This window comes from Diabrotica undecimpunctata, chromosome 7, assembly GCF_040954645.1.
Source record: "Diabrotica undecimpunctata isolate CICGRU chromosome 7, icDiaUnde3, whole genome shotgun sequence".
NCBI classification, from domain to species: Eukaryota; Metazoa; Arthropoda; class Insecta; order Coleoptera; family Chrysomelidae; genus Diabrotica; species Diabrotica undecimpunctata.
This window is the reverse complement of record NC_092809.1, coordinates 41,455,482-41,481,588: the sequence shown is the minus strand read 5'-3', so window position 1 is coordinate 41,481,588 and position 26,107 is coordinate 41,455,482. Positions and strand designations below refer to the sequence as shown.

General features: G+C 30.5%; 5 protein-coding genes across 6 annotated transcripts in view; 2 read left to right on the top strand and 3 right to left on the bottom strand.

Moving 5' to 3' along the window:
- Positions 1 to 14: 14 nt before the first annotated feature.
- LOC140445252 (uncharacterized) lies at positions 15 to 4,290 on the bottom strand. Its single transcript, XM_072537164.1, has 2 exons — positions 3,508 to 4,290; positions 15 to 3,267 (listed from the first exon to the last, which is right to left on the bottom strand). The coding sequence occupies exons 1-2, from the start codon at positions 4,054 to 4,056 to the stop codon at positions 3,085 to 3,087; spliced, it is 732 nt and encodes a 243-aa protein (XP_072393265.1). The 5' UTR covers positions 4,057 to 4,290; the 3' UTR covers positions 15 to 3,084.
- Positions 4,291 to 4,439: 149 nt separating this feature from the next.
- Mys45A (SDA1 domain containing protein Mys45A) lies at positions 4,440 to 15,271 on the top strand. The gene is made up of 4 exons (XM_072537159.1): positions 4,440 to 5,178; positions 13,349 to 13,595; positions 13,716 to 14,130; positions 14,382 to 15,271. Exons 1-4 carry the CDS (start codon positions 4,546 to 4,548, stop codon positions 15,226 to 15,228), a joined length of 2,142 nt encoding a protein of 713 aa, XP_072393260.1. The 5' UTR covers positions 4,440 to 4,545; the 3' UTR covers positions 15,229 to 15,271.
- A 1,654-nt stretch (positions 15,272 to 16,925) lies between these two features.
- On the bottom strand, positions 16,926 to 17,655 carry Polr2L (DNA-directed RNA polymerases I, II, and III subunit Rpb10). Its single transcript, XM_072537166.1, has 2 exons — positions 17,446 to 17,655; positions 16,926 to 17,392 (listed from the first exon to the last, which is right to left on the bottom strand). Exon 2 carries the CDS (start codon positions 17,377 to 17,379, stop codon positions 17,176 to 17,178), a length of 204 nt encoding a protein of 67 aa, XP_072393267.1. The 5' UTR covers positions 17,380 to 17,392; positions 17,446 to 17,655; the 3' UTR covers positions 16,926 to 17,175.
- Positions 17,656 to 17,830: 175 nt separating this feature from the next.
- Positions 17,831 to 26,107, top strand: part of LOC140445250 (F-box only protein 25) — a 42,708-nt gene continuing 34,431 nt past the window's right edge. The window contains exon 1 of the mRNA XM_072537160.1: positions 17,831 to 18,025. Within this exon, the coding sequence (XP_072393261.1) occupies positions 17,919 to 18,025 (107 nt within the window). The 5' untranslated portion in view covers positions 17,831 to 17,918. The remainder of the gene's footprint in view (positions 18,026 to 26,107) is intronic.
- LOC140445251 (enkurin) overlaps positions 20,241 to 26,107 on the bottom strand; it is a 28,148-nt gene continuing 22,281 nt past the window's right edge. Inside the window, exon 4 of one of the 2 annotated variants that reach the window (XM_072537163.1) lies at positions 20,241 to 20,441. In XM_072537163.1, the coding sequence (XP_072393264.1) occupies positions 20,256 to 20,441 (186 nt within the window). In that variant the 3' untranslated portion in view covers positions 20,241 to 20,255. Of the gene's footprint in view, positions 20,442 to 21,247; positions 21,446 to 26,107 lie in introns of those variants that run through there. The other variant, XM_072537162.1, reaches the window with a different exon arrangement.

Sequence of the window (26,107 nt, the reverse complement as noted above, 5' to 3'; positions counted from 1 at the left end):
GACAATACAAACACTTTGTTACTTTAATATTTTTATTTATTATATATCTATAATCTAATATAAAATACATTTATATCTGATCACCCACTGTAACTAAAGTTGGACTCTTACAGAGGAACTTAGCTGCAGAAGGTTAACAGACGAAATACTATATAAGTAAAGTAGATAATATGTTGCACATACAAAATGGATTACACAGTTTACAAATTGTAAGTAGAAAAGTTACATTAAGTTATCTGTAAAATTTCTTCATGCTTATAAAATTCCAAGTGGACATTGTTCATAAAAAACTGCTCTCTCAGCCTCATTTGCTTCTCTTTGGGACAAAAAATTGTATGAGTATAAATTTCTTCTAGTCAACTGCTTCATATTATTTTGTGTATAAAGTAACTTTTGGTTCAGTGCTGATAAATCTATGAAACATATCGACCCCTGCATAGAGTAACGTAACATAACATTTTTGACGATTTTGAGTTATAGTGTTCTTCTTGTTCAACTTTTTATGCTCTATCTGCCAATATCTTCGGAGTGACAGTAACTGCATTTATAAGAAAAAAGATTTCGAATGGAGTAATAACGTGAATATAAAATATATTTGAATTATTTATAGATTAACTGAGTAAACATAGATACAATATTGAACCAAATTAAATTTTCGTCGAAAAATACTGTATCATACTATGGTGTATCAAAATAATTCTCATATTTTAAAAACTACACCGTAACTATATACAATTTTATTCGCTGCATCAGCTTCTAAGTTCCCATAATTGTGCAGGTAGATACTACATGTGCCAACATTTCGCGGCATTATTGTGAGAATAGTAGGGGTAAATAAAAAAGAGACACTAAATATTTCTCAACTTTTTGATTTGATACTGACTGGGCGCAAAAAGAAACAATTTAACATGAAGTTTTTTAAACAAAAAAAAAGACCAATGTTGTGTCTTCTGTTATGTTTACCGAATATACGCGAAAACGAAAAAGCAAAGATGGATTTTAAATACACTAACCACATTTCTAATAAGACAAGGAAAGAGATAAAGAGATTTCTAAAAATTCACTGGAAATTATAGCTGCTTGTTAAAACTTGCAGAAAACTTCCACCACCCTTCAATCTGAACTGTCAATCATCATCATCATCATCATCATCCAGCCTCAAGAGTCCACTGCTGAACATAGGCCTCTTCCTCATGTTTCCAACCCGTCAATGCTTTATTATAAATGAAAATTATTCATTTATAATTTTACATAGAGCGCAATGGAGAATTTTGCGACATGTAGGATTGTAAAAAACTTTATATTTTATATTAATAATTGTGGAGGGCAAAATCAAAACAGAATAATATTTACGATGCATTCTTTTGCAGCTGAAAAACTCTCTATAAACATAACACACTTTTATTTTGAGGCAGCTTATTCCCAAAATGAGGGAGATTCCATGCATGCCCTAATCATCATCATTCAGGCTCAAAAATCCACTGCTGAACATAGGCCTCTTCCTCGTGTTTCCAACCCCATCTATCTTGCGCCACTCTCATCCAGTTTTTATTTTGTCTTAAATTTTAAAATTGTCAGCCCATTGTGTAGGTGGTCGACCTATGCTTCTTTTGTCTTCCCTTGGTCTCAATTCTAACAACATCTTTGTCTATCGTCCATCCTTTATTCTAGCTATGTGTCCTGAACATTTCCATTTTAGTCTGGCTATCCTTTCGCTGTCAGTCACCTTGTTTCTTCTCCTGACCTCTTCTTTTTTTATTTTGTCTCACAGAATTATTCCTAACATGGATCACTTCATTCTTCTCTGTGAGACTCTTAGCTTGGTAGCTAAGGCTTTTGTTAAAGTAAGTGTTTCTGCTCTGTATGTCAACACTGGGAGGATGCATTGATCAAATACTTTTCTCTTCAGGCATGTGGGCAGCTCACTTTTAAAAGTTTCTCTCAGTTTTCCATATGCTGCCCACCCAAGACCAATTCTTCAGTTCATGGGTCTGATTATCCCTGCCAATCATAATTTCATGTCGTAGGTATTTAAATCAATTCAAATAGTTATCATTGCCGAACAATGAATGAGCTTAGTAAGATGTGCAAAAACAACAGGTACACCATATTTGGTAACTGAATTGCATAAAGACAATATATTTGGTTTTAAAAAACTTCCAAATTGGTACTAAATGAAGAAAACGAAAAAATTGTCTGGACCATGGGGAAACACATATAGTGAATATTTTTTGTTTTTCTATCCAATAAAAAAATTAAGCAACCTATCTCCAGGAAAAAAAAAAGCTTAGAAACTTCTAGTAAAAACTTTTCTAAGAAGCTAGATCCAGCATGTTCATTCCCACCAAGGGATAAACAGTGCAAAATATAATGAATTTCTGAGTTTATATCAAAGCCAGTGCATTTCCGTCATTTACCATACTTATTAGAAAAATACAATTAATCAAGACAGCGAAATCATATAGAAGACTAAAGAAATAAAATTTGTTTGCAATAGAATTTGCATTTTAAAAATTACTGTTTTCAAGTAAATAAATTGTGAAATTGTTGAATACCATAGTTATGGGAAATTGCTTTAAATGAAGAGAAATATATAGCAGCGAGATAGCACAATGAGTGAGATTAGTCAAAAGTTCCCAATATAAAAAAAATTTGCCACCTTTAGAGGCAACTCACATTAATATCATCCCAGGTACACAAATGGATGGAAACTACACCATTTTGATTAATTATATGATCATCATCAAATTGATTACAGAAGAGCAATACACAAAACTACCCTAAGTACAAAACAATTAAATTATCAATATCCAAAAATGGTCGCAACAATAGAGTGAGAAAATTTTGGTGTTCTTTTATAGTTAAGTCAACTGTTTTGCAAAAGAAACTAAAACTTTTTACAAAAACTTAAGCTGAGATAACCTAACTTTTTGCCAAAATGTTTCAGCTCCATTCTAAAATTTGATTTACAAAAATGTTATTCATCTATCATATAGAAAAGTTTAAAACCCTCCCATAGATACCTACACTTACGATACAGTTCAGAGCAGTGTATAATGTTATTAAAATATTGATTTTCATTGTTTATGCAATTGTGAATTTTTCTATGCCACACATTAACCTGGACATTTGGTTATCTAGTTCTTCTGGAGGGTCTGAATTTATTGACAACTTCATTAACTGTAAATCATCCACCTCTGATTTATTCATATTTTCCATTGATTGCTCAACATTTCTTAAGAGCATGGATAAAAGTAAGTCTACAACCTACAAAATATACAATATTGTACAACTGAAAAAATAATTCTATCAGGGATTTATGTTTCTGATTTTTTTATTGATTGATAATTTTTCTATCAATTTTACAAAACATTGATGTTAGTACAAAACTAAACAAATAACCTAAATAATTAAATAAAATAAAAGAAACAAGCACTACTGAGTGGAAAGTAGGTGTTAGGTCCCTTTTAAGGATCTATATAAAATAAATACCAACAGATAACTTACATCCTTTAACTCCTGCTTTAAATTGATCATTTCAATGGTGCCATCATTCCAACTCTTTCTTAATATTTGTAATTTACTCAAAGCAAGTTGGAATGGATTACGGCCATGTAAATCTAAACAAGTAACATCTGCCTTTGCATTGATCAACATGGTTACAATTGATAAATTGTGAACACAGGCTGCTAAGTGCAAAGGTGTATTTTGAATGATATCTCTGCTGTTCGGGTTTGCTCCATGTTTTAGTAATAATTCAACAATTTCCGAATATCCCTTGCTCACTGCTACATGTAAAGCACTACGTTTTTCTGAATCTGCACTGTTTGGACTTACCCCTCTTTCTAAAAGATCTCTAACTTTGTCAACATTGTTAGTGTTTACAGCATGTATTAGTCTGATTTCTAATACTGGACCCAATTTAAGTTTAAGCTTTCTAAACGTTTCCCTTTCTAACTGGGAACGTATATGTTTTGCCTTCTTAAATTTTACATTTAGGTGATTTCTGCGTTTATGTCTTTTTTCATCTCTGATTTCACTGTCACTGTGGGACATCTAAAATAATATTCTAAATATCAGAATCCTTAAACAAAACTTTTATTTTCAGTCAGCAAAATAAAGGGCACTCTAATCTCTAATCAGGTGTCGGTCTTTTTCTTCTACTTATTATGGCTTTTTTGACTTGACAGTCAGTTATGTTTGACATAAAAACACATGAATAATTTTAGATAATAAAAATATGCCATGTAAATTGTATATATCATAAATCAGTTATTAGTGGTCTGTGGTATATATCTATTAAATATAATTGATTTTACGGTCACTTAGCAATTATAATTTCATTTCGTTTTTATTCACAAATTGTAATAATTAAATTAAATAAATTTATTTCTTAAAGTGTTAATCCATAAAGAAGAAGAGAATTGTCACAACAAAGATTGAGGTTATATGCTATATTCCTTTTAATTTTGATCCTAAAGAAGCATGTTAGCTTTGTTAGTTCTAGTGGTTCTAGTTTGAATTTGAAAATAATAATATAAAAACATGGTGCGGCACAATAATCAGTTACCAAATAACCTTCCACAATTACAAAATCTTATCAAAAGGGATGCCGTGTCTTATAATGAAGAATTTATGCAACAACTTAAACATTTTCACAATACTTTGGAAGTGTTTAAATTAGCACCTCATCAAAACAATAAAACTCTAGATGAATTGGTGATGTTCTTAGCACAAGTCGCCCACTGTTATACAAAGGAATTAGAAAAGTTCCCTCAGCTTTTAATCGATCTTTTGCAAAGCCACAATACGGCTTTGGACAACAATACCAGAATGACTTTATGCAGGGCTCTAATTTTACTCAGGAATAAAAATTTACTAGCACCCACTGATTTACTAGAACTGTTTTTTCAGCTGTTGAGGTGCCAGGATAAGTCTCTTAGATCCTTTTTGGAAAACCATATAATAACAGACATCAAAAATATTAACAGCAAACACAAAAATGCAAAATTAAACACAACATTACAAAATTTTATGTTCACAATGTTAAAAGATACTAATACTAGAGCAGCAAAAATGTCTGTAGATATTATGATTGAACTTTATAAGAAGAACATTTGGAATGATGTGAAGACTGTGAATGTAATAGCTACAGGATGTTTCTCTAAAATAACTAAGGTATTATTTTGTAATATTATTGCATAATATTGTTTAAGAGTTGTTATCCTATTGCTTATAATAACATAATTGCTAGTATGCAGAAAACTAGGGGAGTGCATTGGTGATAACCAAATGAATACAGACACTTTAAAAATAAAGTTTTATTAACCTGTAACCAGAGACATCTAACTAACTGAACATTACCACAGATGTGGAGGTAAAATGACTCCTATATTTGAATAGCTGAAAAAAATTTATGGCGAAAACTAAGCTTACATCTATCTTATATTGCTTAAGTAGGGTATGAATATTATTTTTTAATATAATTATAGGGCAATGATTAGTTTAGGGCACCCATCATAACCAAACTTGTATTGGACGATTTTCACATTTGGTCCCATTGAAGATAGCTACAAAGGAGCTGTAAATTAAATTCACAAAACAAATTTTTAACGTTTGACTGTGTTGTCATGTCTTTATAATGTATATGTTGTAGGCTTCAATTACAAATAGAGAAGCTTTCAAAAATACATTTTTATTGTATTATTATATAAATTATGCAATTTTTTTGTTTTTTTTTTATATACAACACGAACGAATAAATACTCGTTTCTTCTTATATTAATTGCAGTTAATTATTACAACATTTTTTTGGCATTTGCCTTTGACAATAAGCTAATAGATTTGGCAATCCTCAAACCACCAGTTGCCAGATTGTTACAGATGGTCACCAGATGTCTGTGGAAAGTACCTGAATACTATTCATATTATTTTTTGAAAGAATTTCTTTTTTCTGTTAGTTTGTTAACGTTCTATTGGATTTTTATTAATTATAAATCACATGCTATTTCCCGATTTATTAAAAAAACATGGCAACACAGACAAGCGCCAACATTTCATTCTATGAACTTTAATTGACAGCTCAATTATAGCTATCTTCAATGGGACCAAATGTGAAAATCGTCCCTTGTATTTCACATTTAAGTAATGTAAGCTTAAATGGTGTCAGAGTTGCCATATCTTCAGTTTTTTCATACTCTCACATAATATTATAGAAATACATTGAAATTATATAAAAATTCATAGATTTTAATTAGATTAAAGATAATAATTAAATGCATATATAATAAAAACTTCTTTGGAAATTTACAATTGATGATTCACAAGTGTCATTGTAGGGGGTTGACCATTCGCACCTAATAATAAGGTTTTAATAGACAAGATGTGGAAAGGGCTGTCAAATAATTTACAATATTTAACTTCATTTAAAGTAACAGAAAATATGTATGAATGCTGTTTTATACTTATTCAAAACTTGTAGCTTCTCATAACACAAATTATAATTTCGTAAAAGTAACTTATATTTTAAACCTTCATATACATTTTACAAAAAAATGGTAAGTTTATACTTATTCAAAATTTGTAGCTTCTCATAACACAAATTATAATATCGTAAAAGTAACTTTATATTTTAAACATTCATATACATATTTTACAAAAAAAATATGGCAACACTGTGATGTGGTGCCTTGAGGAAAATATATTTGGTTATGTGAGTGCTCTAAATCTAAACTAATCATTGCCCTAATTATATATATATATATATATATATATATATATATATATATATATATATATATATATATATATACAGATTGAACGAATTTAAAACGGAACATACCAAATCAATGTATTTCGGCTCAACTCCGTTCTAGGTGGTTGGCCAACAAAAGGTTGTCAAATAATTATATTATAAAAATCCAATACTTCAGCGGGCTGCTGGATTCTGAATTCATTCAAGAACAAGTCAAAACTCCACCCAATTAGGTTGCCTAGAATCACTGTAAAACTAGACTAAACAAACAGTTATTATGCTGTCAAACCACCTATGGCTTCCTTATAGTCCAAGAGATAGAGCCGAAATTTTGAACTGATCAGTAACATGACATTTCTCTATTGGAATATATTCATTGTAACTGGGTGAAGACTTTGCCTTACAGGCGGACGCCCCTCGTGGTACAGGGGGTGGCTATACAGGGATGAAGTTGTAATTTTTTTCGGAAAAATTAACGATCGATAATATGGCTGAAAATTTGCCCAGAGTTTAATCTTGGTATAACTAGACGAAATCCCAAAGGGCGGACGCGAGAGTAGATACATAAGGGGTGGCGGACAGGGGTGAAGTTGCAATTTTTTGGGGAAAAATTAACGATAAGTAATATATCCGCCATTTTCATGGCTCATTATTTAGCCCCTAAAAACACAGAGAGCCATAAAACGGGGTCAAATGTACCACTTGCCTGCGCATTTTAGGTCTCGGTAACAATTTTCAAACTGATTTTATTATGATATTTTTATACCGCTTGATTTGAGAATTTGTATGCTCACTTCTGTTACTATTCTGAAAAGCGTCAAGTAGAGTTTTCCTCAAAATTTTCCAAAAAAAATTTTCGTAAATGAAAATTTTCGTAATTTTTTGAGGTAAAATCTAATTTGTAGAATCCTTTCGATTTTCTGTAAGTTATACCATGATTTTTTTCCAAAAATTTTCAAACGATTTTTCCGATAAGAAAAAAAATTTAGAAAAACTTTAAAAATTTCGTCATTTTTCTCACTCTAATTGATGTCATCACATTCATCATCTTCGTCACTTTCACTTTCAATAATATCACATTCATTATCTGCTTCATTTTCAATCACTACTTCTCGAACTGATTCTGGCATCTGAGTTCCACTAAACCATTTGAATTTATATGTTTCATCTTCAAGCTCCCAACCATGTTCTTCAACAATCAATTCTGTTGGTACTTTTTTATGAGCATTTGTCCAAATATTTGAAATATAATGAGCTCGCAGTAGATGTTGGTGTAATTCATCTTGACATGGTGGTAAGCTTGAAGCATCGAAATTTTTTAGTTTTTTTTTAAAGGCTCGTTCACATCATGCAACTTATACTGCCGGTTAAATAGTGAAAATCTGACATCGTTTACTTTTCTTTTTGGAATTGTTCTCGTCAATCCTGTTCCATATAAGTGACATTATGAAAGTTTCTAAGGTTTCAAAAACTTCATTACAATCGAAGTCAGTTTCACCAAGTTGCATAAAAGTATCTTGATACTTATTACATTTAACGCATGCGTCTAGAATTACTGATCTAAATAGAACACGCATCATTATTATTTTAATATTTTAAAATAATAATGATGCAAAATTAATGTCCAATCATAATTTGTAAAATTATAATTAACTAATGAAAAAAAAATTCAATCAATTTGAAAGTTAAAAAAAATATTGAAAATATCTACAAAGTAAATTTCAAAACTTAAAAAATTGATAATTCCACTATTAAATTGATTTTTATTAATAATTATTTGTAAAATGTTAAAGGAATTCTACAAATTGAATTTTACCTATTGATAAATAGAAATAATATATTTTGTATTTGATTATAATGTAATAATAAATCAAATTTTCTTATATCTGAAAAACCATTATTTATGCAATATAAATTTAAAAACCTTTTTATTGTAATAAAAAATAAATAAAATTACTATTTGTTATACCGAAAATGTTCAATAGTTAACATTATAAAATTACTTTAATTTAATAAAATTACTTACCCGGTTTCATAATTAATTTTTATCAATCATCGATAATTTCAATTGATTATTATATTGAAAATATTTTTTTTGTTTTTCATTCTAATATCAAACATTTATTCAATTAAAAATTAATTCGTAAAATATTTATATTTAAGAAAAAAATATGATTTGTAAAGTAAATGTGACTTTAGTTTGAAAAAAAAACATTATCATAATATCATTTTAAAACTACAAAATATTCTATAAAAGATTCAGACGATGACGTAGAGTTTTATCAAATGTTTTAGAAACATTGTTTTATTACTGATCAGTTCAAAATTTCGACTCTATCTCTCCGACTATTAGGCAAGCTCCTCTTTGCCTAAGCAGTCCGATGGATATTTGGAGCGGTGTTGCCAATCTCATTCCTCTAGATGTTTTTCAAATAAGGTGTTAACCATAAAATATTTACAGGAAAGAAAGGAAATAACTACAAACCATTAAGTTTATTTTTGTTATTAGTCTGTTGTAGTAGATTGGTAAATACAATGAAAAATATAGGCAAATATCCGATTTGTTTAAAGATACGAAGAAGATATAACTCTCAAAAAGATCCGCAAATCGGATTATTACAAGGCGATTGGCAGCATTGACTTTGGGCGGCGCTATAGACGTCCTAAAAGGAGACAGATAGTTGAACGATATTTTATACAATGTCTATCATCGGGTATGGATTTATTTTTGTCCAAGTTTTATATTGGTCCACTATTTCAAATGCAGTTCAAACAGACATATATTAAATTGTATGTTCCGTTTTAAATTCGTTCAATCTGTATATATATATATATATATATATATTGGTAAAACGCAATCAAGTTGTGAAGTAATAACTGTACTGCATATACATTGAGGAAACTAACAAAACAGCCTTGTACATCATTGGAACATGAGGAGAGAGGTGGAACATGAGGATTGGAACATGAGAGAGGAGAGTAGGGTAATGTCACTGGTAAAACCATACAAACTAGAACTTGCAGGTCTTTGTTTTTTTTTTAACTAACTGGAATTTCACGCTTATTTTATTTTTAATTTTTTTAATGTTCCAACATATGTCAGGCCTTTTGATTTTGGTAAATTTACTAATTTTATGGAACTAAACCAATTATTGATGTTTATGTTTCTGTGTGTACCAAAAAGTGGCTTAGCAAGTTTTAGAACGGCTTGTGTGGCATTAGAATATTTTTTTCATTATCTGGCAAATTAAAGCCATCTGAATCTTTACCGCAATAAATATATGCATTATATACATATCTAGTTCTAGCACCTGTCAAAGCTATCATTTTCAACCCATATTTACAAGGCTTTGCTGGCATGTATCTCTTAAACCTTGGTTGTTCTCAGAATAAAATTAACATTTCATCTATACATGTGTTTGTACCGAGAAGAAAAAGTTTATTTATTCAAAAAGAGGGAAAGCCCTAATACATACAAAAGTAATCAATTTATAACATTAATACATAATAAGATACAAATAACAATTACACTTAAAATATAATACCTACACTTATTAAAAATATAAAACAATAATATACAGTAAAACCTCCGTTAACCGAAATAATTTGGGGGGAGGCCGTTTCGGATAACAAGAATTTCGGTTAAAAATAACATTGTTTTTTATAATATTCTTGATCAAAGTATTGGTATTAAAAAATACTATGAGTTGATTTCGTAATGTTTTCTAATAAGTAAATCCAAAATAAAGTAATAAAATTAAGGAAAATGAACAAGTTTAACATGCTTTTTTAAAGAAATCTGCTATTTTTTTTGCGTTTTCGTTTGACAACGATGTTTCTCTCTCCCTCCATCGTTAATTTGCAGAACGTCATGAGTTTACCTCACTCGATTGTTCGACGAAACGTAAAGCAATCTGAAAAGGACAAAACTTTATGTAATGACAACAAAAATTAAGAATCTAGTCGTGTCCCTAACTAATTAGGCCTACTGTATAAAATTCTTTCCTCTAAAGCATTGAAAATCTCGTCGACAGTCTTGTGCTGCCTGGTCCCTCTTGGGTCGTCATCTGATATGCTCAGGTAGTCTTGATAAAGAACCATATCAATGATGTCCTGGTCGATGAATTCACGTTCTGAGTCATCAGCTGCTAACCAGTCACGTATCTCTTCTTAGTTAATTTCGTCATGTCCCGGCAAATTTTTAATAAAAGGTGTAATTTCTTCTGTCGTTTTCTTACCACTTTCTTCTTCAGGATCGTCAATCAAAATCTTATCAAAAAGTTTGTTCCAGCATTTTTCCAAAGTTGAAGATTGATCTTGGCCCACGACTCAGCTCACCAATAAAAATGTTTTATTGTTAAAGATTTGAGAATTTCGGAAACACTTTTGGATTAATTCGTCTCCTGTAATAACAGATGTCTTAAGAATGCTTCTCGATAATGTCTCTTGAATGTCTCTATGACTCTCTAGTCTAACAGCTGGATTAAGCTTGTGACATTCGGTGGCAAAAATCTGACAATTGTCACCATTTTGTAGATTTTGAGGGCGAGGGCGCATTGTCAACAAGCAACAATGCTTTGATGAGAAGGTTTTTTGATTTTAAATCTAAACCTTAAAATGCCTTTTCGGAAATATCTTTTAGAGCTCTTGGTTTTTGTGATTTCGCAACACACATAGACATCAATTGGTGAGTGAAATTAACGGAATTGTTTACGTTTTGCGACAAACATTTACTTTTTATTGACGAAATTATTGAAACTGTCAGCCGTTTCGGTTAAACAATGTTTCGGTTAAAAAGGTTTTGGTTAAGGGAGGTTTTACTGTATAACATAAATTATGACTACAAAACAACTACCGAACTATTGGTGCTTTTAATATGGTCTATTAATTTGCTTTTAAACATTTGTACAGATGAACAACTTTTAACTGTTTGAGGAAGCTTATTAAAAAGATCAAAACCCTTAAACAATAAAAGAGTTTCTTGAAGCCGTCCTTTTTGTTTTCACAATGTGTAAATTACACTTACCTCTAGTAGGGTAATTGTGAATATCACAATTCCGTATAATAAACTCACAAAAGTAAGCAGGGGCCAAATTATTTAAAATATCATAAATGGACACCATTGTAAAAGACCCTTTGTTGAACTAAAACTAACTGCAGCATGCTAAGCATTGTTGCTATAGGTGTATATTCGCATTCCAGGATTTTGTAATTTTTGCAACTGGGCCGATTGATTTAAATTGAAGAGAAAAATAACTGACAAGCAAAAATCGAAGTGAGGTTGAATAATTGTATTAAAAACTGTAATTTTAGTTGACATTTTGTAGAGTTTAAACGCTTTGAGAATTCTTAACGAAAGCATTGAATATTTCGGCGATTGGAGCTAAAAGATTATCCTTTTTTCATGGGAGTCCAGTTTCTGGGTCATCAAATAGTAAGCATAAAAGTATGACATCAAAATGATTAGAGTTCATTACACATCTGAATATATCTCTGCCTGATCCATCTGTCGCAAAAATTGAACAAATATCTTTGTGATTAGATTTGAAGATAGCTGTAAGCAAAAGCATTCCAATAAAAGACTTCAGCTCAACCTATCTAAATCCCGAATATTATTTGAATTTTTGTTTTGATATTTCTCCCTCAATATCAAAAAAAAACATTCCAAATTTCTTCTGGATGATGACTTTTAATTTTTATACCTGAACACATAATTACAATGTTATGTTGCAAAGTGCATGTATTTTTAGAATATGGGGGTATCTTGGACCATTTGAAACAGTTTTCTTTGTAAAAATAGTTTTCTATTTTTAAAGTCTTTCACAATCATACTAAATTTCTTGCTCCAAATCACTTTCGTAATTGCTGTAAATAAAGTCGGAATCTGAATCAGCATCATTCTCATTTTCATTGACTTCATCAGCCCATTTCAGCAAAGTTTCTTCATAGTTTGCGTCGCCATATCTGATTTTTTTTGATGTACCAGTTTTACTATCAAAATCCATTACTAAAACCTAAAATAAACCGAACAGATGTATAAAATATGACAAGAAATATAACATCACAGATCTGTAGTCTTTTTGACTCCGTCAAAAACTGAGGTAATTAAATCTGAATAACATACACAAACTACACAGCTGCCTCATTGACAGTTGTATACTGATCGTTGAAAAGGTACATCTATGCCTGGCCAGATAGTGAGAGAAAACCTCGAAACTCATTACTACACACTTGCAAGGAGTCAAATCAACTCCGCCTCTGTGGTTACAGGTTAAGAAAAATATAGATTGAAATAATAGTATATGAGCGAATTGAAGCAATTTGAAATGCAGGGTAAAAAATCCATTTGTATGACATTGGGTAATAGAGAAAAACTAGTGACGAGGTGTTAAAATTAATTGATATCAAGTCAATATGCATTGTCAATTGTTAAGCATCTTTTTAATATACCATAGGCTAGTATACTAACTATTGTCTTTTATGGCATTCATAAATATCCTATTTAATATTCTATGACAGCCGGTGTTCTTTTGTTTACAATAGAATGCACTATGGTGTAACTTAAGCTCATTTTAACTCAACTTTAATTTTTAGGTAATGGTTACCTGTTTAAAATTCTTCCTTGGGAAAGATCCAGATGAAAAAGACTCAGACGATTCAGATTCTGATAATGAAGTTGATCCGAAAGAAGTGATGATGGCTAACAAATTCAATAAGAAAACAAGAAAAAGGGAAAAACAACTGGACAAAGTAAAAAAGTTAGCTAAAAAGCAACAAAAAAAGAAATCAGCAGCTCCAGCTTTTAACTTTTCTGCTGTTCATCTACTTCATGATCCTCAAGGTATAATTTGTATTTTTAGAGTTTTTTTTTACATTATTTTTTAATTTTTAATAAAATAATCAAAAAAAGTCTATACATATCATTTTTATTAATAACTCAAGATTTATATTTGTGTTGTAGGTATGGCTGAAAAACTTTTTAAACAACTAGAAACCACCAACAAGAGATTCGAAGTAAAGCTTCTCACATTGGATGTTATATCTCGGCTTATAGGCCTACACGACCTCTTTCTATTTAACTTCTATCCATACATTCAAAGATTTATGCAGCCACATCAGCGTGAAGTCACCAGGATCTTACAGTTTGCAGCACAAGCTAGCCATGAGCTTGTACCACCAGATGTGCTACAGCCTGTACTGAAAACTCTAGCCAATAATTTCATAACTGAAAGAAATTCGTCTGATGTTATAGCTATTGGTTTAAATGCTGTCAGAGAGATATGTGCTAGGTGTCCTTTAGCTATGGATGAGGATTTGGTGCAAGACTTGGCTCAATATAAAACTTATAGGGATAGATCTGTTATGATGGCATCAAGGTTAGACATTTTTTCGTTTATACAGAGAAGATATTTTAAAATGTCAAAAAACAATTACTTTACTGTCAATTTTTTTTAAGTTACTTTACTCTCATAACTTCCAGTCTATATTTATAGAATGTAATGATTCTTTCCATTTTTTCCTCTCAGGAAGAATTTTCAGAATCTGTGTCAGTCTGTTCATTATTACTACTTTAAATTTCATCCTTCAAGAGTTATTTACTTTTGTAATAAATATTATTTTGTTACAGATCTTTAATTCAACTCTTCAGAAATGTACGCCCTGAACTTTTACATAAAAAAGATAGAGGTCGACCTACAGAAGCAACAGAAGAAATGGACCAGCTTGATTATGGAAAAATTAAAGCACACGACTTTATACCAGGTGCAGAAGTGTTGCTTTCAGCAGAAAAAACTCACATAGAAGTCAATTCAGATTCCGAATCAGCATCTGATGATGAAGAATGGATTGATATCCAACATTCGGGAGATGACGATAATAATGTAGGTAGTGAAGATGATGCAGATGAAGAGGATGATGATGATGATGAGGGAGAGGAAGATGATTTTAATGAAGGCGATGATCAAGTTAAAGAAAAGAAGAAATCCAAAGTTGAGAAGCAAGCTGAGAAATCGAAAAATAAAGCAGAAGCAATAAAGGTAAAGAAAGAACAAGCTCAAAAAATCAGTTTAGAAAAAATCTTGACAGATGAAGATTTTAAAAAGATTGATGCAGCAAATCTAAGGAAGCAGGTAGTTATAGCAAAAAAAGGCATAAAACGAAAGCTGGAAGAAACACCAGTTGGCAATCCCTCAGAAATAGTGAAACTCAGTGACATTGAAAATATTTATAAAAAGAGGAAACACGACAAACAAACGAGGATAGAGAGTGTAAAAAGGGGACAAGAGGGTCGAGAGAAATTCGGTTATAAAGATGGGAGGGTAAATGAAAATTGTTCCAAGACAAATAGAGAGAAGAGGAAAAACAAAAACTTCCAGATGATTAGACATAAAGTTAAAGGGAAAGTAAAGAGAAGTTTCAAAGATAAACAAATTGCGTTGAGAAATCATTTATTGAAGTTGAAGAAAATGAAATAGTTTGTTTGTATAGTTTATAAATAAAGTTGATATTTTTAAGTTATTCTTTACTCATCTTTACTTTACTTTGTTCATGGTTTCTTATTTAATTTATACAAACTTACACAGTAGATTAATTTTCCATTAAGCAAAGAATAGTGTAGATAAGGGCTACTGTCAGTTCGTCTAGCTATTGGGGATCTGACAATCATTCAGTAAAGATTAGTGATTGATTTAATTGTTCAATTCAAGGAACTATTTTGCCAAATTGAAACATTAATGCATTTTGAAATTATTTATATTAAAAATCATTTGCTACAGTGTCAAGGATTGACCTCAAAGAAAACTGAAAGTAGATTTACACATTCTAAAGCAAAGTTACCATAATACATTTTTAAAACATCATTTTTTTCCATCACCTCTGTCTAGAATGCATTAAAATAATTAATAACACTCTTTTTCAGTGTAAATACAGGAACTAAAACAAGTTGAGAGAATTTACTTACTGACAATTGATTTGTATTCAACTGTTATCTGTAACATAATGCTTCAACCATTTTTATGTATCCACTCATTAAAATATCAAAAATGAAAACATTTAATAATATTTCACCAAAGTATCAGGATATATTCGCCATCCATCAAACAATAATTTCAATAGGTACAGGGAAGAAACTTGAGTTAGATAGAAAGTGAATTACAAAAAAACTTATACAGAAAGTAACAAACAAAAAATATGAGATAGGGAAGTAATCATGACCAAATAATTGAAAATAACATATCTGTCTCAGCTAAAACAATTACCATTGGGAATCTTATTTGCAACACTTCTATTAAAACAAAATAGAAGATATAGAAATATTGAGTGCAATTTATTGAGTTTCTAACCACGGTTGGTAGACTTACTATGGTTGCCTCTTCCGACTGGGGTGGGGATGCTTGAGTTACGTCACTATTTGAAATTTTGGTGTTGTTTTCTATAAAAACTTATTTTAAAATTATCGAAGAAACGTTATTTATTGTAGTTGTACATCATACCTATTGTCTGCGTATCTTTTATAAGGTAGGTTAAAATTTTAAAATTTCATTGCGTATTAACGTAATAATAATGTTGATGAAATTTTAGAATGCCAGGCACAGGTTGTAGTGTGAAGGAAAGATATTAAAAAAATAGTTAGGTAATTCATTCAATAGTTAATCCAGTATTGATGGAAATTCAGTATACACGACAAATTTTCAGTGTAAAATGGAGATTGAAGTCCTAGATGTACGTAAATCCTGCATTAACATTGGATAAACGTTAACAACCGGTTCTGATTAATTTTAAGTACCAAACTGCCTACATATCAACAGTTTTCCATAATTAGGTATTATAATCCACTAGACATCCTTATTTCATAACTATCTTTACTATTTTCTACACATCATAGACATAAAAACGACAATTAACAATGTTACGATTCAAATTACTGTACTCGTGACATAATTTCGGGCTTAATGTTCATTGGTTAGTCAGAAGAGGCAACCGTAGTAAGTCTATGAACGGTGGTTTCTAACCTACTTCTACTGACATTATAGCAAATCATAGATAGTATTAGGTCTATGACTGTGCTATAATCTATATATGTCATATTTGGAAAATAACCTTATGTTCTAAATAACTATCAGTTTTAGGGATATCAATGCACAAGATTTTAAAAGTTCTATAATTAAAACAATTTTTGATTTTACACTTTTATTATATAAAAATACAAATACAGCTAAAAGGAAACATATTTTCCACTTCACATGTTTTACTTACACAAAAAGATTTTCCAAAAACCAAATTATAGGTCTGTGGAACTCTATGCATTATTTGTAGAACTAAAACGTAGAAATTATGAATGTATCCTAACTACAAATATGGAACAATTTTTGTTATCATAAGATTATTTTTAAATTATGTACATAAATCATAAAGCTACAGTTTTATTTTTCTAAAGGAGCATAATTCAACAACTTTTCAATGAGGTCCACATGTCCCAAAAGCATCCTTCTACAGCAGTAACGTTTTAAGCCAAGGGCATCTAAAGCGTCACCTTCCGTATATTCAGCTTGTAGAAGACCCAAGTAAGCCTCCCATTTGTTTCCAATAACCTTTCCACAAGTAAAACATCTCACTGGAATAATCATGGTGAATTTGAAACTAAAAAAGATAAATGTGAAGGAATCAAAAGAGTTGTTATGTTTGAAGTTTACCTTTAACAGTGTTTTTTATGAATTTTTTTGCTCCTTAACTAAGTAAAATTACAAATTGAATTTCCACAACTAATCAGACATCTAAGAGATTTTTAGAATATTTTCTGAGGTTATGAATGATTCAAATTTTTTATTGACATATGGCCATTTTTGATATGTTCTTCAGCCACGAACATATAATTCTAAAATCAGTGAAATTCTGAAAGTTTACTTGAAAAGTTTTATTATCGGACCAGTTTTTGCGAGGATGCATAATTACAATGTTTAAATATTTTGATTTGCATTTCTGTTAGCTTAGATATCTAAAACGCATGTCAATAGAGCAAAATTAATTAAAAGGTCATGGCCAATCCAATCATTTCTTTACCGTAAACGCATGCGTTGTTTATTCCGTGTAGAAAGCAGACAGGATTTATTTATTTACAGAATCAGCTGTTTATTTGAATCGTTTGTAGTGTTAACTCAATACCAGAATGCCATTTATTTCGAAAGATTGGCGATCTCCGGGAGAGGCCTGGGTTAAAACGGAAGAAGGATGGGAAAAGAAAAAGGTGTTAGAAAACTGCAAGGCGTTGCAAAAGTAAGTGGCATTTATTTTCATTTATGTTATAACGCAATCGATCGTGTACGATCATGTCGACATTAGTTGACTTCTTTGTTCTCTTTTGATCAATTTCTTCAATGACATTTAACAGTTTTTGCGATACATGAAGCAAAAACTATAAATAAAACTTTCTTGTATTTACTACATCTACATTTAAACTACAATAATGTTAATTATTAATAATTATATTTGCGCTAATATCATTGTAAGCAGATGTTTATTATTATTGTAACAAAACGTGCTTTCAACCGTGCATACGCAATATTTTTTAATCGTTTTATTCTGTGTTACTGCTATTTTTATTTTAATTTTTTTTGGGAAAAATTGTAATTATGAATATTTTAATATTTGCGGTTCTCAATAAAAATATACAATTCAGTTTTTTTAACTTATTTATTACGCGTTTACTATTTCTACATTTATTAAATTCATATTGTTTAATGTTTCAGTTTCTGCATTTGTTGAAGTAGAACAATGTTATGCAACATAAAATTTATGCAATTTTGTAAACTTTGATGCTACTATTGTTGTGAATTTTTGCTGTAATTATGCTATAATTGACCTAAATTCAACTTCTTATCTTGTTATTGTTTTTGAGAAAAAATGTTTACAACTGTGGCAAACAACCTTAATCATGAAATCTTCAAATATATTTTAAATCATCTTAAGGCTTATTTAAATAGCGATAAATAACTATCCATACAGAATTTCTTCTAATTTTTTTAGACATTTTTGTCATAAAATGATGATTTAGCATACTTTGTGTTTTTGAATTGTATTTCACGTTTTTTGAAAGTTACCTTATCGCGTGTATTTTGTAGTGATTTTTATCCCATTTTTTCATTGTTTTCCATTCATTTTTCGAAGAATGTTAATTTGTGAGAGGTAGTAGATGTTGCGGCACTTGGGGCTGGGAAAATTTTACCGACCGTGGGAAAACGCGGCATCCTTTGATGTTTGCACCTGCTCAGGTGTTCGGGTGACATCACGCTTACTGACAAGTCGAATCATTTTTTCTTTTCCTTTCTTTCGTCTTCTTCTTTTCTTTAGCTAATCTGTTTTTCATCTCATGTTACCTTCTTCTATTCACTAATTGAACGTCCACTGCTTGACAGGGGAACCCAATTTTTTATATACTGCTACATATAAGCTTTCGTTCTTTCGTCTAGTGCTCGACACAGATTCTTCGCCCAGTACTCTACATAGGTCTACGATTCTTTCTTCCAGTGCTATACATAGGTCTACGATTGTTTCCTCCAATGCTTTATATAGGTCTACGATTTTTTTTTGTCCACGGCTAAACACAGATCTTGTCGCTAATCATCAAAGTGTCCCACTGCCCATATTAGATAACCAATATTTTCTTCTTCTCGTCCGTTGTCTCCTTTTTACGTTTTTTTTTTTATAACGGAACTTCAAATTGGAGCGCGCTGAAAAAATTTGCATATCTCGGTCTCTATGGCACGCAGAAACTTGATTTTGTTAAATTGCGGTAGCTCTGTAAAAAATAAGAACTGTACTATTTTCACATCCCGGAAAAACCGGATAATTCCGAAAAATCGTAAAATTCCGAAAAAATCAATTACGAGAGGTAGTTGAATTTTTCCATAAAAAGTTGATTTTTATTATAAATTTCGTAATTCTTCTTGTAAAGTTCAAAAAGATTCGTTTCATATTAAAAAAAAAACATTTGAAGTAATAATTTAGAATTTTAATTATATATTTATATAAATAATACACATTAATTATATAAATTGATATATTTCTTACGAAGTATTAGTAAAATTCAATAACTATTTCATGGAAAAAATTAGTTGAACTTATTTTCCCGGGATTTTTACATTAAATCGACGATTTTTCACAGATAGACAGTGGTATTATACAAGTTTGGGTTCCTCAGTATAATTTGTTGTAAGTCAGTTTGAACAGTCCTAAAAAAAAATTGTTTTTGAAATGTTGAGGCCGCTGATTCATCTTATTGAATTACGCTATTAGACATCACTACGAGACATCTCTAAAGACGCTTTTAAAATATCTGATAGATTATAACTTATGTGTTGGGTATAACCCTGAAATGTAGAAGCAGAAGAAGAATATCTCCTAATTCGGGATACACAACGTTAACAAGATAGAGAAAGTTTTTTAACAATAAAAAAACCATTTTAAACAAAAGATTAAATCAAACAAACGTTTAAGTAACTAAAAATTACTGAATTTCATCGTCCTCATAAACATAAATATACGGATGTCTTTCTAATAGAACAATGTCTTTTTCTAACTGCTTAAGATCTGCCTCCATTTTGGATTTTCGTAAAATTTTGGGTATGGTGTCCGTTAAAATCGGAAGTCCCTGATATTGTTGCTGGAGTTCTTCCCAGTTTTGTTTAAGGCCCTGAAATAATCGTAACATTGAAATATACTCCTGAACAAAATCAACTTACCATTATTAAAAAAATCATTTAAAAAGATGCTTTAATAATAAACAATGTTCATTAAAGGTTAGCGATATTGTTATAAAGTGCTTAACATTTTTTTCAAATATATAGGTAAATGCTTTATTTTGATTTAATTTATTATCTGTAAAATATTATATTTCTATGTATAAAATTTATCAAGCTTCGTAAAAATGAAAATTAAGTGACAAAAATTTTTTCTAACACAATATTGATTTTGACTATCTTTTTCTTCTTTTTGTGTAGACATGACTCTAAGAAGCGAAAATTAGACTAAAAATAAGTGAAGAAAAGACGAAGTACCTATATGTTAATCTCAAGGAAAAATTGGAACATAGATAAAATACAGATTGAACAGTGTATACTCCAAACTATTTATTTAAGTGTCTGGTACAAGTTTTGGTTCCTCAGTATAATTTATTGTAAGTCAGTTTGACCAGTCCTAAAAAAAATTTGTTTTTGAAATGTCGAGGCCGCTGATTCATCTTATTGAAATTAGTGATTAAACTTACGCTATTAGACTTCTCTACGCACACACTTATGTAAAACGAGAGTCGTTTAAATCTCTAAAGACGCTTCTAAAATGTCTGATAGATTATAACTCATGTTTTGGGTGCCTTAACCCTGAAATGTAGAAGCAGAAGAATATATCGCTAATTCGGGATACACAACATTAACAGCAAGATAGATACAGTTTTTTAACAATAAAAAACCGTTTTAAACAAAAGATTAAATTAAACAAACGTTTAACTAAAAATTACTGTATTTCATCGTCCTCATAAACATAAATATACGGATGTCTTTCTAAAAGAACAATATCTTTTTCTAACTGCTTAAGATCTGCCTCCATTTTGGATTTTCGTAAAATTTTGGGTATGGTGTCCGTTAAAATCGGAAGTCCCTGATATTGTTGCTGGAGTTCTTCCCAGTTTTGTTTAAGACCCTGAAATAATCGTAACATTGAAATTTACTCCTGAACAAAATCAACTTACCATCATTAAAAAGATGCTTTAATAATAAACAATGTTCATTAAAGATTAGCGATATTGTTAGAAAGTGCTCAACATTTTTTTCAAATATATAGGTAAATGCTTTATTTTGATTTAATTTATTATCTGTAAAATATTATATTTTTATGTATAAAATTTATTCAAGGAAAGCTTTGTAAAAATAAAAATTAAGTAAAAAAACTTTTTTTCTAACACAAGATTGATTTTGACAATTTTCTTCTTTTTGTGTTGACATGACTCTGATAGAAAATCGAAAATTGGACTAAAAATAAGCGAAGAAAAGATAAAGTATAGGAAATAAAGGAAAAATTGGAACATAGATAAAATACAGATTGAGCAGTGTATATTCCAAAGTATGTCTGGGTGTAACAACAGTTCAACCGACAGAAGCGCAGAGATAACTAAAAGAGTAAAAGCTGACAATAGAGCAAAATGGGGATACCAAAAACCACTAAGACAGATATATTAGCAAAAACTACAAAATAAAATATATATATAAAACGTAAAATATATAAAAAATATATAAAAGCAATCAGACCTGTCATAACCTACGCAGCAGATACAAAGTGCCTGACTAGATTCACAGAAGAATTCGTGGGCAAAAAAATCCAAGACAGCGAGTTTAGACGATTATTTAACAACGAGAAAAATAACCAGATAAATAGAGAAGATGTAGTCAGACATATAAATGCTCAACAATTGAAATGTCCCGGACTACTAAGATGAGAAGATAAATTAATAAAAAAACTATTATAGTGGAAACCTACAAATACAAGACCTAGAGGGAGACCACAGTGCAGATGGTCAGATCAGGTTAGAAAAGATATCTACAGTATGAAGATAATGATGAAAAGGTTGCCAATGTGAGTCTATAATGCTAGTATAATGGAAAATGAGTCAATACTACTGGAAGTTAGGTCCTAAAGTCGAAAAAATGACAAATTAACAAATAAAAAATGGGGAAACCATTTTATTACATATAAATCACTACACAGTATAATCCCATACAATACATACATGCAATAAAATATATACATATTCATATGTTTGAGTGAATGGATTCTTTAGGGTGGTGGTGTTTTACAAGATTATCGTTAATAGAGCCTTTCCTGTAACTAATATCTTGTAGTTTTTACTAAACAAAGACTATCATACTGAGGCCTGATGATGGGGCATAGATTGTAAGCCTTGAAAACGGTAGCTCAAATTTACCAACAATAAAAACTTCTTAACATTGTGAGTATTGACTCATTTCCCATATACTGGGATGAAGATACCTAACTGGAGAACTAAAATAGAAAATAGAAAGAAACGGAGCTTAAAGATGGCAGAACATAAAAAAAAACAAAGAAAAGCCAGAGTGATCCCCCACGAAACACGCATCAGAGAAGCTCATATTAATGAGTGGCTCATACTCGTGCCCAGGAGTGACAGGCCTATATATATATATATATATATATATATATATATATATATATATATATATATATATATATATATATATATATATAATATATGCCTCTCCTCCTAATTCTCGCCATTCAGCTCTGTTGTTTGTAAAGACGTTACGTTTCCACATTGGTCCTGCAGTTCTTTTAACATCGTCGCTCCAGCGCGTTTGCGGTCTTCCTCGTGGTCTTTTGGCTTCATATGGCCGCCAATTCCCGATTTCTTTTTATTCCATCGGCCATCCTTAAGACGTTCGTTATGTCCAGCCCATTTCCATTTCAGTTTAGCTGCCTGTTCGACAGCATCTTTTACTTTAGTTCTATTACGAATGTCTTCATTGGTTTTATGGTCTTTGAGTGAGATACACAGCATTTGTCGTTCCATAGATCTCTGAGTTCTTCTAATCTTCTGCATGTTTATTTTAGTGAATGTCCAGGTTTGAGCTCCATATGTAAGTACAGGTAGGATACAGGAATTAATTAAATATTAAAAACACATTATTTGCGAAATCTTTTAAATTCTCTAAGTGTTTTAAAATGTATTTGTACGCCATTTTTTGTAATGTTCAAATTGTTTTTAGTTTACTCCTGAGGAAGCTTTTAAATAAATAGCGAAATATTGAGTAATTTAGAAAAAAAAAAGATTTTTATTATAGACCACTTTACCCGATAATTTGAACGTATTTATAAATTATTTTTTGGTCGAAATAATCACTTCTAATATATATATATATATATATATATATATATATATATATATATATTTATATATATATATATATATATATATATATATATATATATATATATATATATATATATATATACTTCTTCGGTAGATACCTTTCGGGAAAGCGTCAGGTAACGGATTGGCTAAAGATGGTATAAGCCAGTTACAATATATAAGCCACATGCATTAACATGGAATCACCAACTGGAACAATCAGCTGGGAAATGAAATCTGTTCTCAAGTGCAGGTAGGTCATCTGTGTATGTTGCAGGTAGGTCATCTGTGTATGTTATGATAAGTTGCCTCCAGTCTGTTACGTCTTGTCAAGTCTTGTTGAAGCAAAAATGAGTAAATACAACTCAAGTTTTCCACATCTTTCTTACAGTTTATAGAAGAGCTACAGTTATGGATGTGGCACATTTCTATGAAATTTCTCTTGAATTGGTTGTCAACCTTTTTTAGTACTTCCACATTGTCATAGTTGGCAATGTTTCCAGTATTCTTGTGTCCTCTTCATGTGTCTATTCTTCATGTCCCAGCTGATTGTATTTTTTTAAAGTTTTGTTCCAACTGGTGGTTCCATGCATGAGGTGTAAATATAAATACATATAACCTTGTTACATATGACATCGAGATATTGACAGAAGATAGCAAGATTTTCAATAAAAGAGAAGAAGAATTCTTCTATTCCACTTCTTCCCTTTGAGGTGCCTTTGACATGAAGTTGTAGTTTTAGTTGTGTTTTAGATGTTTTTGTGCTGTACGTGTAAAAATACCCTTTTGTGTTGTAATGTTTTTATTTAAAATTTTAATGATTTTTTTTTAACATATTTTATGACGAATGTTCACTACAAGGACTGCCTGAACATTTTCAATGTAAATTTTAAATGCTAACTTCCACCACTTGTACTGAATAAGTTTTCCATTTAGGTGCTGATGAAGGTGACGGCCTATCACCGAAAATTTCACATTTAGAATAAAGCTCTTCACCAAACTGACTTAAACCATCTTTAGCCAATCCTTTACCTGACGTTTTCCCGAACGTTATGTACCAAAGAAGTGTATTCTTAGCGTGGTTATATATACCATATATATATATATATATATATATATATATATATATATATATATATATATATATATATATATATATATATATATATATATACAATTTAATTCATATACAATTTAATATCCGAGACTCTGTCAATAGGCGAGTTTTTCAAAAAGTGTGACACGTGCGGCGTAGTTAAACAATGATAGCAGTAGGAAATTAATAACCATAAATATAAATTATATATTTGCTCGTCCTTCATGGTCTACTGATAAATTAATAAATAACTTGTAAGTTTCTATTTTAGAAAATAGTGTTAATGTACCCATGCAATATCAAAACAAGTCTATAAGTTAAATATTCCGTTTATATGGAATTAAGCCAAAATTTATTGTAATAACAATTACATTTACGTTTGACGTTTCGATTGCCACTCTGGAAATCGTTTTCAAAAAACGATTATTTTAAAAACATTCTGAAAAATGTATACATTTTACATTTATAAATTACCTTTTATAAATGTAATTTATTAAATATTTTCAATTTTTCCGTTCCTTCGCTTGTTCTTTACTATTTGCTATTCACATCTGTTCTAGATTCTTCTTTAACACGTCTAATAATCTATTTTTTACGTCTTTCCATTTTTCTGTCTTACGGCTGCCTGTAATTTTCTTTATTATTTTCGATCGCCCATATGTCTCCATAAATTCTGGTTAATTCATCTTCTTTCGCTATTTTTATATCTAAATCTCCATATTATCCGATTATCCGTAGTATTTTTCTTTTTCAGTTCCTCATCTTTGTTTCGTCTATACCGATGGTCGAATTATTGTTTCATATTTTGGATTTTGTCTGAACTAGACATATTTTTGCCTTTTAGCCTTTTAACTATTGATTACATAATATTTTTGTCTAAATTTCTATGATTAATCAGTCTGGGATTAATAAAAACTATCTGTCTATCTAATTAGCCTTCTTCGGTCCATCTTTGGACATAGGCGTCCCCAATCCTTTTCCATTCTTCTCTGTCTGTCGCTGTAGTCATCCACCTAGAGCCCAAGTGCTTCTTGATATCATCTGCCCATCTCATTTGGGGCCCTTCTCTGCTTCGTTTATATTCCCACGGTCTCCAACTTATAAGAATTTTGTTCCATCGGTCTTCTTTTTGTCTTATATTGTGTCCGGCAAATCTCCATTTCAATTTTGCAACTTTTTGTCTACCATCCCTCACTTTTGTTTTCTCTCTTATTCATTCGTTTCTCTTTTTTAACACACAGAACACACACCATAACACACAGAAGAAGAAGTGTATTTAGCCTAATGGACAGATCACTTACATTATATAGCCCACAATATCATTCCA

Coding starts and splice junctions, on each gene's coding strand:
- LOC140445252 (XM_072537164.1), bottom strand. CDS start 4,056: ATGTCCCACAGTGACAGTGAAATCAGAGATGAAAAAAGACATAAACGC. Junction 3,268..3,507: donor TAAAGCAGGAGTTAAAGGAT/GTAAGTTATCTG, acceptor TATATTTTGTAG/GTTGTAGACTTACTTTTATC.
- Mys45A (XM_072537159.1), top strand. CDS start 4,546: ATGGTGCGGCACAATAATCAGTTACCAAATAACCTTCCACAATTACAA. Junction 5,179..13,348: donor GTTTCTCTAAAATAACTAAG/GTATTATTTTGT, acceptor TTTAATTTTTAG/GTAATGGTTACCTGTTTAAA. Junction 14,131..14,381: donor TCTGTTATGATGGCATCAAG/GTTAGACATTTT, acceptor ATTTTGTTACAG/ATCTTTAATTCAACTCTTCA.
- Polr2L (XM_072537166.1), bottom strand. CDS start 17,379: ATGATTATTCCAGTGAGATGTTTTACTTGTGGAAAGGTTATTGGAAAC.